The 20,219-nt window shown below is 36.3% G+C and overlaps 1 protein-coding gene across 1 annotated transcript in view; it reads right to left on the bottom strand.

The window, feature by feature from the left end:
- Positions 1–17,053: 17,053 nt before the first annotated feature.
- Positions 17,054–20,219, bottom strand: part of Hao1 (hydroxyacid oxidase 1) — a 44,437-nt gene continuing 41,271 nt past the window's right edge. Inside the window, exons 6-8 of the mRNA XM_090352015.1 lie at positions 19,755–19,913; positions 19,578–19,647; positions 17,054–17,762 (exon numbers count right to left, since the gene is read on the bottom strand). Of these exons, the coding sequence (XP_090208141.1) occupies positions 17,692–17,762; positions 19,578–19,647; positions 19,755–19,913 (300 nt within the window). The 3' untranslated portion in view covers positions 17,054–17,691. The remainder of the gene's footprint in view (positions 17,763–19,577; positions 19,648–19,754; positions 19,914–20,219) is intronic.

The raw sequence follows: 20,219 nt of genomic DNA, 5'->3' as shown, positions 1-20,219 counted from the left end.
ATACAGACAAAATATTTAATAACATACGTGTTAAAAAGGAAATTGGAAATGAGTCTGAAGAAAAGGCTGATGGGATAGGGAACAGTAATGTAGGATGATTCTCATCAAGAAGCACTGGATACTTAAGTAGAGCAATCAAATTGTTTGAAGGTTAGAAAATTAGCAAAATACTATTGTCTTTTTCAAGACTAGACACATAGATCAAGTCCAGATGAAGAGCAACACGTTGAGTTTGTTATTCTCTTTTTTCTTTCCTTATCCCTAAGATAAATAAGCCAAAAACATTAAAATAATTTTTTTTCCAGTTGAAGGGCTTGAACTCTGGGCCTGGAGATGTACTGAGTTTTTTGCTCAAAGCTGGTGCTCTACCACTGAAGCAACAGCTCCATTTCCAGTCTTTTTAGTGGTTAGAGTCAAGATTCTTACAGATTTTCCTGCCCAGATGGTTTTGAACTTTGATCCTCAGATCTCAGCCTCTTGAGTAACTAGGATTACAGATGTAAACCACCAGTGCACAGCTTGCAAGTCTTCATAAATATGAGAAAACTTAAATAATATTTTTGTATATTATCCAATCACAGTGCCTTACATTACAAATGACTAGCAAGAGTAACTATACAAACACATGGAGATAAATAGTACACATTTGAATGATTGGTGAATAATTGAAAAAATCAAGAATGAAATTTTTTAAAATCCCTAAATTAATTTCTACCTGGGGATAAAAGTCTTTTAGAAGTTTGGGCATATAGAAGAACAGTTCCAAGAGGGAAACTAATCTATATAAGTGCCTATCTCAAAAGATCAAAACGCTTTTAAATAACATAATTTATACTCCAAAGCCTTAAGAAATTTAATAATGTAAGGTACGTATAAAAAGAGTCAATGAAATGAAGAGTTGGTATTTTGGAATGATGAGGTGTTACAAACCCTTAGACAAAGTAACAAAAGAGAGAGAAAAGAAGTCATAAAAGCAGAGATGTAAAAAGAGATACGGCAACAGCTAATCACAAAATTCAGGTGCTTGTTAGAGACCATTTAAAGTTTATATTCCAATGAACTGGGAAATCTAGATATATGAGTTTCAAAATTGAAGGATGCCAATAATTTATAATTAAATTTAATTAATACATCTCCTTACCAATAAAAGTCCAGGACAGGATATATTCAATGCGGAACTTGCTACTCCTTTATAAAAGAGCTAACAACAACAACAACAAAAAGTGGACTTCAAAGTAGTTCAAAAACTTAGAAAGAAAATGAATATCACTTCCGTGAATTCAATGACTATTGTTCTATATGAAATGCCTTCCAGAAATGTTTTCTGGTAGAATTAGTTGACCGCACAGTTCTGAAACCTGCCATTATTTCCAAGTTCAAAATTATATTCTTGTCTGTTCAGGGCTTCTTAAAACCCAGGTGATATCACTGCCCTAAAGAAAAAGAGTTCAGATGCTGCCACCTATAGGCAGAACATTTTCTTGTGGTGAATTTGTTACTCCTGCAAGATCAACCAAACCAAGGAGGAAATAATAAGAATTATTAAATTCTCACAACACCAAAGGTTGCTTTCTTACACTAATCTTTGCCCCATCCACTGTTTCCTCATCACCCCTCTTTATATTCCAGATATACTAATAGGTTCTTTGGGCTACAAGAAGTCACGAATTTGCAAATATTTCGCATAGGTCTGTCATAGAAGGTATTTGCACAGAAAATATACTCAGGATTTTATGAGGACTAGAAAGATCAAGGACTTTCTCTGAAATAGCTCACCAGCTTTGCCAGGATATATATTGGATTGGTGGTACAATTAGAAATGATGACACAATGGCATCAGAATTGTACTGGGAAGTTTCAGGGACACAAGAGAGGGAAGGTTGGGTTACCACAGCAGGCTGCTGGACATGGATCATGAGTTTGAAAAACAAAAACAAAGACAAAAGGTATTATGGCATGAGCCACCTATAATGTTGATTAGTCATCTGTTACCCAAGTAGAATGGAGTATGGATAATGAGAGAAAACCATAGGAACAGAGTCCTTGAGACTTCAAGGTCACTATTTTTATGTAATCTTAAAAGCTAAGCATTACTTATATTTAGAAAACATAAAAGATTTGTAAAACTATTAAAAATTGAAATCTATTTCATTCATTTATAGATATCCAATGAAATGTATCCAGTCATTACTAAGAGGAAATAAGGAGAGGATCCTTATCTGCAGATACTTTTATCCCCAAAGGATGTAACTAGCTTGTCCTTAATGATTAGCCTAATCACGGAATTCCCCCAGAATATTGAGTGCTGAGCAAAACAAAGGCAAATGTGTTAGGCTCCCACCACCTTTTCTAGGTTTGGAGGGAATATGCGACTCTCCTGGTTTATGATAGATGTTATTGTAGAAATAATAGACATCACTCAGTAACTTCAGCAATGGAAGTATCTTATGCATTTAGCCTTGCTAGTTCTTTGCACAGAACTTTACCATTCATAGGAAAACCATTCATTTATGACTCAAAATTTTCATTTATATTACACCCTTGAGGAATTGCTCTCATCAGTCATATAAAAGTCTAAGATGTACGTAAAATTACTTAGCCAGTAGCTTAAATGCTTAGGCAAGCACTCCCCCAAACCTCAAAAACCTATAATAAAATAGGGCTAAAATGTCACGAATCTGGCCATATATTTGATATGTGCCATTTTTTAAAAGATAGAGTTTCAATAAATATTATTCCTTTAGCATGCCATAAATTTACTTCTCTATAGCTGCAATAGCTTAGTCATAGTTTTATGGCTTTCAATTTTTGTAAATTTGTCCATCTTCAGTCATCAGTCTTTGCCCTCTCAAAATATTCTTCATAAATAATTCAGAAACAATGACTATATTATTTTCCATATGTTGTTTTGTTTTAACATTTTAACTCTTTCTCTCCTTTTTATTTTAGTTCTTTTTCTCTCATCGTCCACAGATCATTCTGATATTGAATTAAACAATAAACTGAGGTAGTTTTTTGAGGGGTCCCCTGAGTTTTTAAAATCATAATGGGATAATTTATGAATTACTACTATGCATTTAAGTAAGCAATAGTAGAAAAAAGAACAATCTTTGTTCTTTTCCCATCCCAGTAGTAGTGTGTCAGATAATTACCCAGCTATTTAGCCAGACACTGGTCAGCCTGGATCCTGGTTTCTCCCAAGCAGTTATTATGTGATGAGCTAGGTGAGACACCCTTTCTCATGGATACTATATTGCCTTAGACAGAAGGAAGCCTTTCTATGATAAACTTTCTAGGTGATCCTCCTCTGTCAGTGTCTTACAAAACTGAACAGCACAGTCAAGGAACTGAGTTTGAAACATGAGGCTGTTTTGTTCCTGCTAGCACACATTGAAAGGCACTCCATTTACCAAGTATATTGGCCCAATCTCCAAGAATTGACCCATTCCTTTCACATTCTTTTTTTATTTTTGTAAGCCAAGAGTGAAGCACCAGAGGAATAAAAGTTCACTTTCATGGTTATGAGCCATACCCTTTTGGGTAGGTATTGGTAGGCCTTAGAAGTTACCTCAAAAGCAATATGAGATTCTGCCCATCTTTGTCAGGGCTGAGGGAGATTTACCCTCAGCCTTCACTGTATATTTCCAGACTGGATATCTCAGGATGGTAAGGAGCAGCATATTAAAAGAGACCTGAGAGTGAAGGGCAATTACTTAAACCCTACTCAAGGGGTGTCTGCAGATATTGTGTTCAAGTCTTACATTGTGAAGTCTCATGTTGTGAGTGGGTATTCAGCTTCATCCAAGGACTATTATCCTCTTTACAAATCTGTTTACAAAATGTGAATAGTCCTGAACATGTATGCCATAATCTAAGTTCTACACCTAAGGAAGATGAAATGCTTATTTCACTTGCAATCTCTGACAGCAACCCATGCTATAACAATATTCATCAATATCAGGGTGGGGTTTTTGTTTTCTTGTTTGGGTTTTTTTTGTTTTCTGTTTTTTTGTTTTTTGTTTTTAGAAGAGTAGACATAGCAATGTTATTTTATTCCAACTGGAAGCTCTCAAATTCTTCTCCATGTCACGTCTGCCTACCCATCTACAAGTTTCCATTTTCTTTCCTGTGTGGTCTACACTTGACATTCTCTTAAGAAAGATAAAATCTTCCATTATAGAAAACATATTTTTATTGCACAGAGAGCCAGAAGTACTTTGGAATCTATGGCCTTCAATGGAAACCAACTAGCCTTGTTTTCTTGAGATTGAAGGATATCCCAAAATGTGAGACTTTTAGTACTAAAAACAGAACAGTCCAAGACAAACCAGAATTACTAATCCAACAGTAGAATCCCCCAGCAACATGAATATCACTGCATTGTGTGGTCGTATCCAAGCTCAACTCCCTAACTTAAATTGAGACAAATTCTTAGATAAAACAATGCCCCTGTAGATTCTTTGAAAGGTCCAGTGGAAGACAGAATTGTCTTTGCTGTTCATCTTCTGTTCGGTGTCTGCTATTTTTCCACTAACTTTCCCAGAAAGTGTTTGCTTCCTACAGATCACAGACAGCCTATTCTCATCTTAGTAATAATACCAATAATAATAACAATAACCTTCTGAGAAGTCCCATTGAGAACATTTCTGCTCCTATGTGCATGTTTGAAAATAAACTGAAATCCATAAAGCGATCACAAATTGTCGAGCCTCCCATTCTCAACTAAATTGATAATGGAAGCTTTCCAGATAGAAAGCTTCACTCATCTTTGTGAGTTTCCTGTTCTGATTTCCATAATGTCAGGTCCACCCAGAGGCAGCAAAGGTGGTGGAGGTGATAGCAAAGTTGACACTAATGGGCTAAGAAATCAAGTCACCAAGGCATGATGATTTATCCAACAATAAGGATCAATGTGATTCTTCTTGAAACACGACTACAATTTTATATTTGAAAGCATAGTCTAGTTTTCTCTGTTATAGATTTCTCTATAATAGATTTTCTAAGATAGCTTTCTCTATAATTAAAAGAATTGCTTTACAATGATAATTAGCACTTATTTAATTGTTTGAATATATTTAGAATATTTATTTTGGAAGCCATCACTCAGTCCAATAACTACTGGAGGCTGGACTCTCAGCTTTAAGAAAAATTTTCCAAAGATCTCCTTCACTGACTTGCTCTTTCTTTGAACCATTAAAGTTACTATATGGTAAGGAGCAATTTGCAATAATTTACCAAAAAAAGAAATCATAATAAGGTAGCTGTAGATTCTGTGTGTTTGATTTAAGGAAAAGGGTTTCCCTTTCAGGACCTCACGACTGTACAAGGTTCAAACAAAGTGCGGGGCACTAATGAACAGAGTCTGTTTTCCTGTGTAGGCCCCTGCACAGAATGACTTCATTCAGAGCTACTGCTGGCACATGGAAAGTGTTGGTTAAAAAAAAAAATCCCACAGAGTTCAGACAACCTTTTCCTAACTTTCGGTTTTTTTCCTCCTTGTTTGTCTTTCAGGTCTAAGCCAGGGATAACATAAATATTCATCAGCTGGTATTTACAGTAGCTGTGAAGTTATGAATGAGGTCATACGACTCCCTTCCTAGCCCATCTGCAACATGGCAACTTCTCTACTCAGCTCCCAGCCAAATGACACTTTCTGAAATCCCCAAAGTGTACTAGTAGGCTTTTCAAATTCAGTCCTTTCCCCCCCCTTTTAATGCTCAAAGCAGAAATGCTGTCTGCTTAATGTTTACTCTGGGATTATAGAAGAAGAAAAAGAAAAACATTGCTTTGCCAGGCTTTAAAGTTTCAGATGCTTTGACGCAACAGGCAAATGTGTTAGCAGCTCAAAATATTGGTAGCATATATCAATGTATATGAATGTTGCAGGTTATATATATATAACATATACATGAATATATATACATATCTTAAATACCAGACAGGTACGCAGAGTATTTACTATGTGAAGACCAGAGAAAATTACTATAGTTTTAATCTCTCTCTCTCCCTCCTCTCCCCCCCTCCTGCTTTAATTATCTAGACAGATAGTAGAGAGAAAGGTTGAAAAACCATTGAATAAGAGAACTTCAAACAAGTTCTCAGTGCTAAGACATTAAAAAAAATTACTTCTGAAACAGGACCAGAGAATTACTCTTTCTGTAATTCAAATTTCTCACCCATTAGTACTTTTACAGTCTGGAATCTTTCCATCTTCCAGGGACTCACTAAAAAATAACTTAGTAGAAGTATAGTTGTCAGTGGAAGAAAAAGACTGGCTAATAATACATATCCCACAACTGATTCATCAATCAATTGCCAGTGGTTAATACAAATAAAAGATATCTTTATAGAGATAATGTAAGTGTGTCAATGTGCAACATTCTGCTTTTGACTCTGTTCTTCAGTGTTTCATTACCAATCAGTGTACCTTGTTGTTCTTTCCTTGTATGGTGGAAATGTCGTCAACAATGTAAGTTAACTGAGTAGATCTAGAACTTGAGGATCATTGTACAAGTGTTTCCACAAGTACCATACTTGGAAAATTCTTCTTGGAACTGTTCTGTATTCATGAATTTTAAATCACAATTGTAATGCAAAATCTCTTACAATCAGTCAATCAGTGCCCTGTGTTATTTCTGGATTTAGCTATCTTACCCATATGTAACAGTGGAAATAATTGTCTCAACCATCAAACCAAGGGGATGGAGAGCAGAATCACAGGTGTTCAAATAAGGTCCAGATCCCAGCCTGGAAAAAAAAAACAACTAACTGGAACAGATACTCATGGCTAGATTCCTGTCTCTGTCTCCATCCTGGAGTCTGGCTGTGCCAGTACCAGAATTTGAGCCAGAGGGAAGTGTTCAACAATATTCTCCATGACTCTGGCCCTGAGCAGGACAAGGCCTGATGTAGGGCAATTAGGGAGTCAAAGGCAATGACCTTCTACAGGAACAGCTATATAGTAGACTGGATTGATAGATTGTCACACATGCTCAGAAACATTTGGGAAACCAGCTGCATTACTATAGACAAGAAACCATTTCCTCCCTCTCTAGTATTTGATTACTATACAGCATTCTGAGTTGGAAATAGCAGTGAACTAACTGGTTATTGATTTGTATGAAATTCATTTTTTCATAACATCAGATCACACTGTGGGAAATAATTCTAAATAAATATTCATTATTCTTTTGTTGTTTGGGATGAAAGTCTCCCCGATTTCTTAATATCCCCAAATCTTGTGTACAAATGATTCTGTGATGCAATTTGGGGCACACACATACAAAAAACAGTCTTGCCAAGTGCCAACAACCTTAAGGCCTGTAATCCTAGTTACTCAAGAGGCTGAGATCTGAGGATAGCAGTTCCAATCCAACTCAGGCAGAAAAATCCATGACACTCTCCAGTTAGTCACTAACATGTTGTAAATAAAGTTGTCACACATAGAGTGTTAGCTTTGAGGGGAAAAAAAAGCTCAGAGACAGTGCCCAGACCCTAAGTTCAAGACCCAGGACTGGGAAAAACTTCAGAGTCTATTATTTATTTACTTGCTTTTCCTTGTTTTTAAAGAACTATTTAAAGTAAAAACCACTATATGTATTTTAGATTTTCATTCCTCTAAATAATCTAGACATGCTAATTATTTTACCCTATGAGCACCTTATTTGTTTAATTACTTAGGTATGATTTTCATTAAACAAGATGATTTTAGATCAGATGAAGTATTTCAGATACAGAGTATACATTCAGCCTGGCCCATGCAACTTTTGTGCAGATTGTTAATTTTGCTGGGAGAACAAGTATAAAACTGCATCTGATGTGAGACAACAGAAACATGAGCTTCCTACATTCAAGGTGTTTTAGCTAATTTTCCTGTGGCTTCAATCTCAAGTTTTGTTCTTCAAATGTGGGTTCATTCAGTGGATTCTGCACATTCAATATTATTTCTCTATACTGAAATAATACTCAACTGTTGATAGCAGAATGAAGCCCATGCCTAAAATACAAAGGAGTCTCAAAGCATTTCCCTGAGGCTAATGCCCAAACATGTTATAAAACTGCAGCTTTTATCACACGCTGATTTTGGATTTTGTGGCTTAATGATGCCATTTGTTTTCTGTCTCCTTCGTGGTGAATTCTCTGCACTATTTTGTGATCTTGAAGTACTCTTATACCCTACAGTCTTCCTGCAGTTCTTTCAGCATGGCAATGTGGGGAAAGAAAAATTGTGTCATTTAAAACAATTGAACCTTTTTTTAAAAAAAAGAAATACTTACGTGAAGCTTCCATCTGCTATATAAACTAATTCATAGTATTGTTCCAAGGATTTCCATAAACAAATTCTTTAGGTTTCTTACATCCAGATCTCACTGTGTTTTATTATTAACTCTAGTGCTGCTTCTACCAATTAATTGAACTTAATGAATTAACTAAGATGCTAACTCCCTTTCGATGACTAATTCAAATTGTGGTTTGTTTCTTCCAACAAAGCACTATGGCAATGTTTAAAAACATATCAATATCTAGGCAAACTCTTGAAAATTAAAATGATACATTCCTTGCATTTCCTCTGAACCTCCCGATGAAATTATTTTAAAATATATGTTCATTATAGATCTTCATTTTACTGAACTAGTTCAACAATGCAAACATTTCATACTGAGTTTAGATCGATGGGAGCAAAACTATAAATGAATCTAGGCTAAGATGTCACTCTAACTCTTAGGAAGATACTGGGAAGAGTTGATTTGTGCTTCTGACTGAGAGTCAAAATATCAGAAGGGTCTTGAGAACATGAAGCATGTTGAAATGGATAGGAAAGTTTGAATCCTTGCTTTGATGCTTGCTTTGAGGTTCTTCTTGCTTCTATCTCTGTTTTCATTTTCCCACCTCCCCACCCCCCCCCATAAGATAAAAACACGGGAGAGCAAGTGAACGTTTATTGTCAGGAAAGTGTAAACCTTTGAATACCAAACAAAGGCAATTCATATATCATATACGATTTTTGCTCAACAATTTAAAGAAATGTTCCTGTGATTTACTTACCTGAAGCCCTGAAGAACTTTGAAAGTATAGGTGCTAACAGAGATGATGTTTTGTCGAAAAGAAAAGAAAAGAAAACATTCTCATTCCTGAGTTCCAAGGAGAAGGGCATTTCAAATAGGAAAGCAGTCAGACACAAGCCTCCCATGCCTTTCTAATTACTCCCTTTCTGAGAAAGGCCTGACAGAGCTTTCCCAAGACCTTTCTATATTGTTTTCTTTGCACTTGCATCATTTTCTCCACCATTACCTGCCCAATACAGGTTGGACAAAAATGGCAAAGAAATTGAAAGCCAATCAAATAATCCTAAATAAATTGTTTACAGATCTAGAATAAGATCAGCCAAGAAACATTTATCTAAAATAAGATTTGAGGGGAGACCTGTGAATTTCATTTAGATTGTGCTTAAATCACAACAAAGCATCTGGTTGATTTAGTGGAAAGGATGCCAATGGTTTATACAATTGTGCTGACAAAATCATCGCTTGACCCAATAATTGGGTCAATATATGAATTCTGGCTTTTGTGTATACTGTACTAGATTAATTGTGAATATCTGAGTTAGGTAAGGTAAATTTTTTTATTCTTTTGTTTCTTTGACAGATTAGCACTTTATCAATGCTTAAGTCTATAAATATTACACTTTCAAAATTAATGGGTTTAGTGTATATGTGAATGTGCTTAGGAATACTGGAATAGAATGAGTTTTACCTTTATCTTTACTTGGTCAAGTTTTGAGAAATTTGAAAATAGTCCTTTCATTTTAAATTCATTAAAAAATTCTCCTGACACTTAAAGTGCATTAGAAATTATTTTAAAACAGAGTGATTGAGCTAGGCACCCATGGCTCACACCTGCAACCCTAGCTTCTCAGGAGAATGAGATCAGAGGATTAAAATTTGAAGCCAGCCTGGGCAGATAAGTCCATGAGACTCATATCTCCAATTAGCCATCACAAGGCCAGAAGTGGAGCTGTGCCTCACATGACATGAAGGAATCAAGCAAACAAATTCCAAAACAGAGCCTGGGTTTTGAGCTAAAGCCTCAGGACCAACACAAAAATGAACATTTCTGCTTCTCCTGAAATAACTAGAATTGTTCACACTATGATACACATTACATTAAACTTCTAACAGTCAAAATCTCTGAGGTAATCCTTATTAATATTTACATTAATTAGTATTTGTTTCTGGCTTGGATGGTAAATGTCCCACAAATTGTAGATGATAGAAGCTATGAATGCAGTCAAGTCCCACAACCAACAACAAAAAAGAAGTTAGGAATTCAATATTTTGGACTATTGGAAAGTAATGGATTCATTAAAAGGAGGGTCTTAATTGGAGAAGTTGTGCTAATAAAATGTATGTTCATAATTGATATGACATAAGCTTGCTTTTCCTTATATATTTAAATGAAAACTGAAATACAATGGATTATGAATATTTCTGTTTTAAAATTGTGATTTGTGTTCCATTCAGCATTGTATTACTTGAAGTTGCTGAAACTCAAGGAAATACTTTTGTTTAAACATCAGCTTTGTGGAAAAGGAGATTAAGTTGATGTTAAGGAGGAGAAAAGTAAGCCAGTCTCAATTTCTCCAGTTCACATTCAGTGCCAGAAGACAATCAAAAATGTCTTCCAATCCAAAAGGAAAATGTGATGCCAAAATGTTATGCTCATCTGAAGGGCCATTCAGCTACAACAGCATCAAGCAGAGTTTTAAATGTGCATGCAGCTGGGGGATTCAGCTAAATCTTGACATTACAGTTGGTTGATGAACTCTGGGGAACCAAGAGAAAATGAGTCAAGATTAAAGTAATCAGAGAATGGAAGAAGCTATGCTGTTTATATAATATCTTCTATATCCATTAGAGAGAAAAATAATGTGAAATAAGTTTGGGAAACTATATTGATGCAGAATAGAATGTTTGGGACTACAGCTATGAAAATAATAACATTAACAATATTAGGATAGAAAAGGAAAAGAAAAGAGTAGGTTTGAGAGTCTAATTACTTCATTTCATAGGATTCATAATTCAGTTTAAGCCAACTAATATGGTATAAAATTAAAGCATGTGTACACTATAAATCAAAAGCTATTCCATGCCGGGCACAATGGCTCATACCTGTAATTCTACCTACTCAGAAGGCTGAGACCTGAGGATTAAAGTTCAAAGCCAGCCAGGGCACTAAAAACCATGAGATTCTCATCTGCAATTAAGCACAGAAAACTGGAAATAGTGCTATGGCTCAAGGGGTAAGGTGGTAGCCTTGAGCTGAAGAGCTCAGGGACAGCACCCAGGCCCCCAACCAACAAAAAAAAAAGTTACTCCACGTAGAGACAGACTGTAGAAGGGGAAAGTCTTTGCCATTCTTTTATCTAACTAAGTGTTAATATCTAGAATCTACAAAGTCCTCAAAAAATTCTAATCAATAAATGAGCATATGAGTTGATTAGATAGATCACAAATGAAGTAAAAAGGGCCAGTAGTACATGAAAAAGTCACCGTTCAGATGTGCATCATGTTATATGACTAACATCAGCACTATGGAAACTGAGGGAGGAAAATTATGTATTGAAGACCGGTCTTAACTAGGTAGTTAGACCCTGCCTATAGGCCAACAAACAAATCCCCCCCAAAAGCAATGTTGAATGTCCTTTGTCATCAGAAAAATGCAAATCAAAACTTTATTAGGATTCCATCTCAGCCCAAATGCCTATCAAGAACACAGACAACAAAAAATGCTGGCGTGGTTACTGGAGGAGAGATTATAAATTAGTCCAGCCATTGTAGAAATCAGCAGGAAGGTTCCTGCATAAATACCCTATGACTATACTCCTGGTTATATACACAAAGGAATCCAAACAAGCATCAACAGTTAGGTATCGCTATTGTGAAGAGATACCTTCCCATCATGTCCATTGCAATAGCCAAGTTTATGCGATCATGAGATGAATGGAGAAAGAAATAGGTCTAAGCACACAACACAGAATCAGTCAGCCTTTCAAAATAATGAAATTAATCACTTCTAAGGAGTTAAATAGAACTGGAAATCATTATGTTAAGTGACAGAAGCCAAACTCAGGAAGACATAGTATATGCTTTAACTTATATGTGTTATCTATTCTAAAGGTATGAAAGTTGACAGGATGGTATTTAGGAAAACAGAGTGGACATGCAAGAAGAATTACAGGAGACAAAAAAGGGTAATGAGAGGATGATTGTGATCAGAGAATATTATATACAGATGTGATTTTTCAAAGTATCAAATAAAACTAAAGTTTTCATAAATTTTTAAGTACATTGAGCAGAAACTTTTAAGCTATAATGTCTACTTTCAAAAGGAAGCTTTTGCATTAACATTAGAAATCATTTCAATATTATTTTCTCTTAAATTTGCTTAAAAATAAATGGATATCTTATTTTAATGCAAGATCAAAGTATAGTCCTACTTTAGTAAAGTCACATTTATCTACCCAGCTGCTTTTAGTTCAATGTTCACAGCAATGACTAAAACGATAGCCACAAAACATAAGTGGTATAAAATGTTTTGGTTCTGTTGAATTTCTTAAAATATTTAATTATTCATTGAAGACATTCTAATGAAAACTCTAAAATGCATATGGGAAGCTATGATATTTGGTCATATTGATAATCATTGTAATGATATTTTCCCTTCTAAGCTGTTTTGCAGTTCATGCTGCATGTTTATAATGACCTGATGGTAGAGATAGAAGCTACTATTCTTCATAGACACCTAAAGGTGAAAGGGCCTGAGGTTCAGTAATGGTTCATAGAATCTTTCAGTTTTATCTTAATGCTTTTGTGATAGCAATATAATTTTCATATATAGTATCAAGGACCTTACCACAAAAGATTAGTCAATAAGGAACACTCAGGAGTTTGATTGTAATGGCAAATAAATGGGCTTTAAAGATAAATGATATCAGAATGGAACACAGGAAGGCAGACCAGGTTCTTTTCCCCAGGGATACTGAATCAAAGGAAGCATGGAAATCAAACAGGCTTTTTATTTTGGACTTACACTTTGGGTCCTAGATTTTTTGCTAATAAGCAAAACACTGTGAGAAATTTTCACTTGAACCTATTCTCGTGAGCTAAATTTAGAAAAGAAATGCAGTGAAAAAGCAAACTGGAAACTATTTTGTTTTCAAGTGTCTTTTGATTTTCCCCAATCAGCTATGCACTGGAGAAGAAAAGAAAGGGGAGAAGAAAAGAAAAAATACTTATTACTGGAGTCAGATTTGGGTAAAAACAGGAAATTTCATCTTATAAATGAGATAAGAAAAGATTTTATCTTGCATCAACATACAATAATGACCTTCTGTCATTTGAGTTAACATTTACATTGCCTAAGGTAAACTCTCACCCTGATGCCTAACTACCTACTCTGTGACAGAGTGCACACTGAAGCAAATCTAAGTTCAGAAAATGTATCCTCAGCCTTTATATTATAAAAGAACTTTGGGCTTCCTAAACAAACTTTACTTTGTTGCTATGAAACCACTATGTTACACAGTGCATCAGACCGAAAATAAATGATCTATTTTATAAGAGAAAAATGTCTTTTCTCCCAGTTTGAGAACAAACCACAACTTCCTTTCATGCTATCCTCCTCTACCACAACCCTCTAAAACTGTTTCACAAACACCAGTGTTTTGGCAAGATAAACAAGCAAATGAATAACACAGCAGTGACACAGATGCCATTTGCAAACTGCACGCTAAGAAGCATCCGCACCAAACTCTGCATTCAAACAAGCCTGGAAATCAAGGTTCTCAGCCCGGTTATCCAGGTTTTCAAGAAAGTTTATTTCATACCCACATTATTCTCTCAGGTCGCAGAAGATGGGCAAGCTTAAGAAAAGAAGATTCTGGCAATATCTATTGCCACTCACCCAGCACATCTACAGAGCTCAAACACAGTTCTATTTAATGGCATAGACAGATTTGGAATATGAGGAATACAAACATCTATGAAGACATATTGTAGGCTGTGAGGACTTTAGGGTTTATAAACCAGATGTGAGTCCTGTCCAAGTTTAGCATAATCTGCTCAATGCTCACACTGAAAGAAATTAGGAACACTTAAAAAGCCTTTATATGAAAGTCTAGATACCCTTCTGGAGAAAGTCATAAAAACATAAAAATTGTATTTTCATGAAAATCAGAAGATGCTTCTGACAGGAAAGAAAGAAGAAAAAGTGGAAATAACCCAAAACACTGGATGATTATAGAAGAGATAGTTAGATTGTAGTATATTTCTACAGTGGGTCATAATTGGGACCCACCAATGGGACAGACCATTGAACAGAACAAATATCTTTGATATACTTCATAGCATGGATAGCTTTTATATGGGATAAGCAGAGAAATCTTAGGACAAGGCATATACTAATGGTTCCAGGTTCTAGGCTCGTCAACACCACTGGCAATGGAAGTCAAGAAATTGACTTCTGAAGGAACAGATACTTTGTAAGATGGTGGAAGTGCTCTCCCATCACATTGTGTGTACAGGTGTACAATGTAACATTTGTCCAACTATATATCTAGTCCAAGTAATTTGGTACATATTACTATATGATTACATTTCCATAACAGATAAGGACTCAATTTCCAGAGAGCAGCTGCATGGGTCATGAACTCTACCTATAACCTACATGAAACAGCAGGCTTCCTCAGCTGGCTGAATCAGAATCTCTGGGTGTGAGACTACATAATAAATCTTAACCACCTTCTACGTGTTTCTGGTACACATAAAGTTCGAGAAACATTGCTCTGTTGCATAAGTTATATGAAATAACACACACAAAAGAAAACAGCAAACAAATATCCGCTTCTTATTGCTTCCTCATCCAACTTCTAGAAATTTGGTGAGGAGATAGATATCTCATGCCATCCACTACTATGTGTAATGTTTATGCATGGGGTTATTATTAAATTTAATTCAGGATAGGTAAACTCTTCAATTGTCTTACTCAACGAACTGATGTCAGGTTTAAGGAAAAAGACTCATCACAAGAATTGTGTCATCAACATCCTCACATTGTCATCACTGTCAAGTTATCCTTAAAAAGTTAAAGGGCCGGGAGTTTGGCCTAGTAGTAGAGTGCTTGCCTTGCATGCACGAAGACCCAGGTTCGATTCCTTGGTACCACATACTTAGAAAAAGCCAGAAGTGGTGTTGAGGCTCAAGTGATAGAGTTCTAGCGTTGAGAAAAATCCAAGGAAAGTGCTCAGGCCCTGAGCTTAAGCCCAAGACTGGCAAAAAAAAAAAGTTAAATAAAACTACTGTACAGCATTCTGATTATAGAAAAAAATATCCAATATAAAACTCTCAGGTATAGTCTAACTCTGCATTCAAGAAGGGGATACCAGGAGCTCATAACAATGATAAGAAATTTACATATGAAATCCAGTTTTCTTCATTTTCACTGGAATGGGCATAAATTTGTTGATCTCTATTCTCTTGATAGGAAAATGTCATGGGAAATCATCTCCCCAAAACATCAGTCATTGTAATTTATGATCTTCAAGCAACTACATTCTAAGTCAACATGAAGATTCTTTGCTATCAGCAAAAGTATTTACAAATTACAATGGGCAATACAGATTATTATATAACTACTCCTGGGGCTTGAACTCAGGGCCTGAGCACTGTCCTTGGACTTTCTCAAGGCTAGAGCTCTGTCACTTGAGCCACAGTACCACTTCCAGCTTTTTTCTATGTATGTGGTACCAAGGAATCAAACTCGGGTCTTCATGCATGCTAGGCAAGCACTCTACCAGTAGGCCAAATTTCCAGTCCCAGAGTGATTCGTTTTTTTTGTTTAAATCAAATTTAATAATTTCAGAAAAAAATCTATGTTTGTGTCCATGTTGCTAGTTATGAGTGCCCTGAAATTTAATGATGGAAAGGAGAAGATAAGTGAAACAGACCTGAAAAACAACAAAGTATAATGATAACACAATGTAAACTCAAACTTTACTGCAGTGATTCTGCCAGTGGTTTCACTCAGTACCTTACAATTGCTGAACCATCAATTAGGGAGATGGATAGAAATTAGCTTAAAAATTGTTTTTCCTTGCCGGGCATGGTGGCTTACACCTGTAATCCCAGCTTCTCAGGAGGCTGAGATTTGAAGATCACAGTTCAAAGCCAGCCTGGGTACTAAAAACCATGAGACTCTTGTCTCCAATTAATCACTAGTAAAAGGGAAGTGGGGCTGTGGGTCAAAGGGTAGGGTGGTAGCCTTGAGTTGAAGAGGTCAGGGACAGCGCTCAGGCCGAGTTCAAGCCCCATGACCCACAAAAAACAATTATTTTACCTATGAAGTAAATCTCCCATTTTCAAATAATGGGTGTGGAAATAAACCTAAAAGTCCTGTGATCAGGACCAGCAACAAAGTTACCAGGGCATCCTTACTAATGGCACATGTCCTGTGAACTTGATACCTACACTCATGCATTGTCCCTTCTGTTTCTTCATCACATCCTAGGAATAGATCTTTTGCTGCTGGCTCCACTACCCTACTTAATAAAGGAGTACGTCCATCCTGGGCATGGGAAAAGTATTGGTCATAACAAGGCACAGGACAGCAGAAAGCTGAGGGGATCTACACTTTCTGTGTTAGATAGTTTCCTCTTAAGTTTGACATCAATTAGCAAATGAAGGACAGAAAGAGAGGGAGGAAAGAAAGAAGGGAGGGAGGGAGGGAAGGAGGGAGGGTGGGAGGGACACCATGACCATTTAAAAGAAGGACTGGGGGGGGGAGAAGGAAGGATCCCCATTCTCTTTTTCTCTACAAATTATGTCATTGGATTGGAGTGTGACTACAAATAAAGAAGGTGCAAAAGAATATAAAATCCACAGAAGAGAAATTAATGATGTATACAAAATGATACCAAGGAGAAGATTAGGGTTTAAAATTTAAAATCACTACAATCTTCCTCATTACAAATAGACAAGATAGACCTTATTTTCAAAATCAAGATATGTTTTATTTTGATTAAGAAATAATATATTCCACAAAATATGACCATTTATTCAGACACTAAATTTGCAGTTGGAAATCTAAAGAATTAACTCAGGATGTTTAAAAAAAAACTAAGCTAAAATTATCTAGGAAACACAAATTACTACTTTATTTCAATCCTACCCAGTGCTACCTTCTCCAAATCTCGTGTTTCTCTTAAGCATTTCCAACATTTCCAACCACAGCTTGCAATTTAAGAGCCAGCGTATATTAAGGCTATTTAAACACAATGCAACTTCATAAACAGCAGAATGCTCACTACCTCAACTTTTACCAAAAGAATATCTTTTGTTTCCCAGCACTTTTGCCTGCCAGGGCATGATTTTGTCTAAACACATTTTCAATGTTTTCTTTTTTAACACTTAATATATTTCCAGGATGCAAGTCTATTTCTTTCTAAAAGGTTCCTAGGACTCCCATTGAAAAGTCAAAACCAATGAACTAAAAGGGATGGCTTTTTTTGTGGGAGAAGAACGACACCCTTTGTGTTGAAGTGGAGAATTACAGGCTGTGGTCTCTTCTGCACAGTATCTCTTTGTCAAGTAATACATGCTGAAAAAAATAATACAGATGGGAAAATATTGTGCACTGTCAGATCTTGGAAACAGCCAAAGGATTTTTCTGCACCAATGTCTTGTCGATGACTTTCACATTCTGGCACCCTGAAAAAAATAATAATGCATACATTTAATATGAAATGAATGCAATAATAATCAGGCAGGTAATCGTTTTCCCAAGGAATGTAAAACTTGACAAATGTAAGGTTTATGATTCAAGGTAGGCTTGCCAAATCTTATGTGGCATGAGACCATTTTTATTACCTAAACAGTCCTTAACACAAAATGACTGGCACATATTTTTATTAACACAAAGAGTGTATTCTTTCTGCCACATTTAATAGAGAGCGAGTGGCTGAAAGCTCCCTTTTAGGATATGTCTGTAGCAAATGAAAATGTGTAGAGAGGATTCACAGAATAGCATTGTTATGGAGGCTCTGACAGGACTATGAGTGTAGCAGTGAGTAGACAACTTATCTTAGGAGTTTGATCAAGACAATCTGAATTACTCAGGTCACAGAAAAGGATTCCTATTTACCACCCAAAAATGGGGTAGTGGATAATTTACTTAAGGCCCATTTTTTTTTGCAGCTGGAAGTCTATTTGGATTCAAATGTAGTAGTGATAGCATTTATTCATTCACTTTTTCAACAAAAAATTATTGTTTATATGCCAGGTTCGGTTCTAAAATTTAAAAATATTGTAATAATGACAAAAGACAAAAAAAATCCCTGGTTCACATTGATAACAGTCTAAAGGGAAAACAGATGGAACTAGAAGGCCAATTATGAGACAGATGACATACAGCAAGTGTTAGCTACTAAAGGGAAAGAAGGAAATGAGAACAGCGAGAGAAAAATGGAAGTTGAATGGATGGGTGAGGGATGGATGGCTCACTTAACCAGAGCAGTACCAGTAGTTCCCTTTGCCAAACTACAATTTACCAGTGAGCAGGAAGGACATGAGGAAGTTGTTCACTTAGTTATCTGGAGGAGAAAAATCCAGGAAGTGTGAATAGCCAATGTAAAAGTGGACATATATCTGACAGAGTCACAGACTATACAGGAGGCAAATGTGGCCTGGACAGATTACAAAAGGTGCAACAGTAAGAGCTGTTATCAGGGGTCAACCACATAAGGCCCTGTAAACCACTGTAAGGACTTTGGTATTTACTTGGAATAAATCAGGAGCCACTGAAAAGGTCTGATCAGAACAGTAACAGGAGCTAACTTAGTGTTTTTAAGCAGCCTTTTTGCTTGCAGTGAGTAAAAGAGACAGAGTGGTAAGTGACCGAAGACAGACCTCTTACACTACAGCAAGAGAGATGATGATGAAGTCAGACACATTGGTTGCAGTAGAGTCATCCATTGATTATATTATAATAACAGTATTCCAATAGTCTAATCATATTCTGGTTATATTCACATTCTCGTTATATTTTAATAATAAAAGCCCTATAGATATGAGCACAAAGACAAGCAGAAAGAGGAGAATCAAAAATGACTGGAGATTTTTCCACCTGAGCAACTGAAACTATGATTTGAACATGTCCTGAGCCTGCAGAGATTGCAGGGTAGAAGGGAGAAATTTAGCAGTCTACTGTTATACAGGTAGAACTTGGCCTGGCACTTTGGGTGGGAGGGTTGGTTATCCAGTTAGATGTATGCACTTATGAGATGAGAAGAGCATGACTAGTTGCAAGATAGTCAGAAACCATCAAAGATGAAGGGTAAGTAACTGCCCCAGACTATGAGCACTTTAGAACCTCACAGTTCAAAAGTGCTCTGAACTGAGTTGTACCCATGAAGTCATCTTCAAATCCATGCCATCCTCTTTCACCTCACCCAGTTTTTTCCACTAAGGAGCCTAGATTAAGGATACAGAAGTAAAGAAAGCTATAAATGAGTGTGAGAGCCTTACCACTCAGAGCCATGGCCAAACGAAATTCTTCTTTGAGTATCTCAAGAACATCTTGGACACCTCTCTCTCCCTAAACAATTAAATAAATCCAAATATGCTGGATTACTCAGTGTGTCTGCATTCATGCATTTATTTCACTGTGAAAGCATTGTTTCATGTATTTATTGATCAAGTTACCTGAAATGCCAAGCCCCATATGATGGGTCTCCCCACAAACACAGCCTTGGCACCCAGGGCCAATGCTTTCAGAACATCAGTGCCCTTTCTCACACCTCCATCCAGAAAAACTTCCACCTTTCCTTCCACAGCCTCCACAATTTCTGGCAGGGCATCGATCTGTGGAGAGAAGAGAATGATAATGATAATGGACATATTCATGAACTGTTGTTAAAACTTACCTCCAAAGATCTAGAATTCAACTAATGAGGAGAGAGAGAGAGAGAGAGAGAGAGAGAGAGAGAGAGAGAGAGAGAGAGAGAGAGAGAGAGAGAGAGAGAGAGAGAGAGAGAGAGAGACAGAGAGACAGAGAGAGAGAGAGAGAGACAGAGACAGAGACAGAGAGAGCGAGCGAGAGAGACTTAACAGACAAAATTAATTCTCTCCAAAAAAAGAATACAAATTGCTTACTGAAAAGAAATCAAC

The sequence above is a fragment of the Megascapheus bottae genome, chromosome 18, assembly GCF_031878675.1.
Source record: "Megascapheus bottae isolate mThoBot1 chromosome 18, mThoBot2.hap1, whole genome shotgun sequence".
NCBI classification, from domain to species: Eukaryota; Metazoa; Chordata; class Mammalia; order Rodentia; family Geomyidae; genus Megascapheus; species Megascapheus bottae.
Note: the sequence above shows the minus strand (reverse complement) of the source record. Positions and strands in the feature narration are given on the sequence as shown.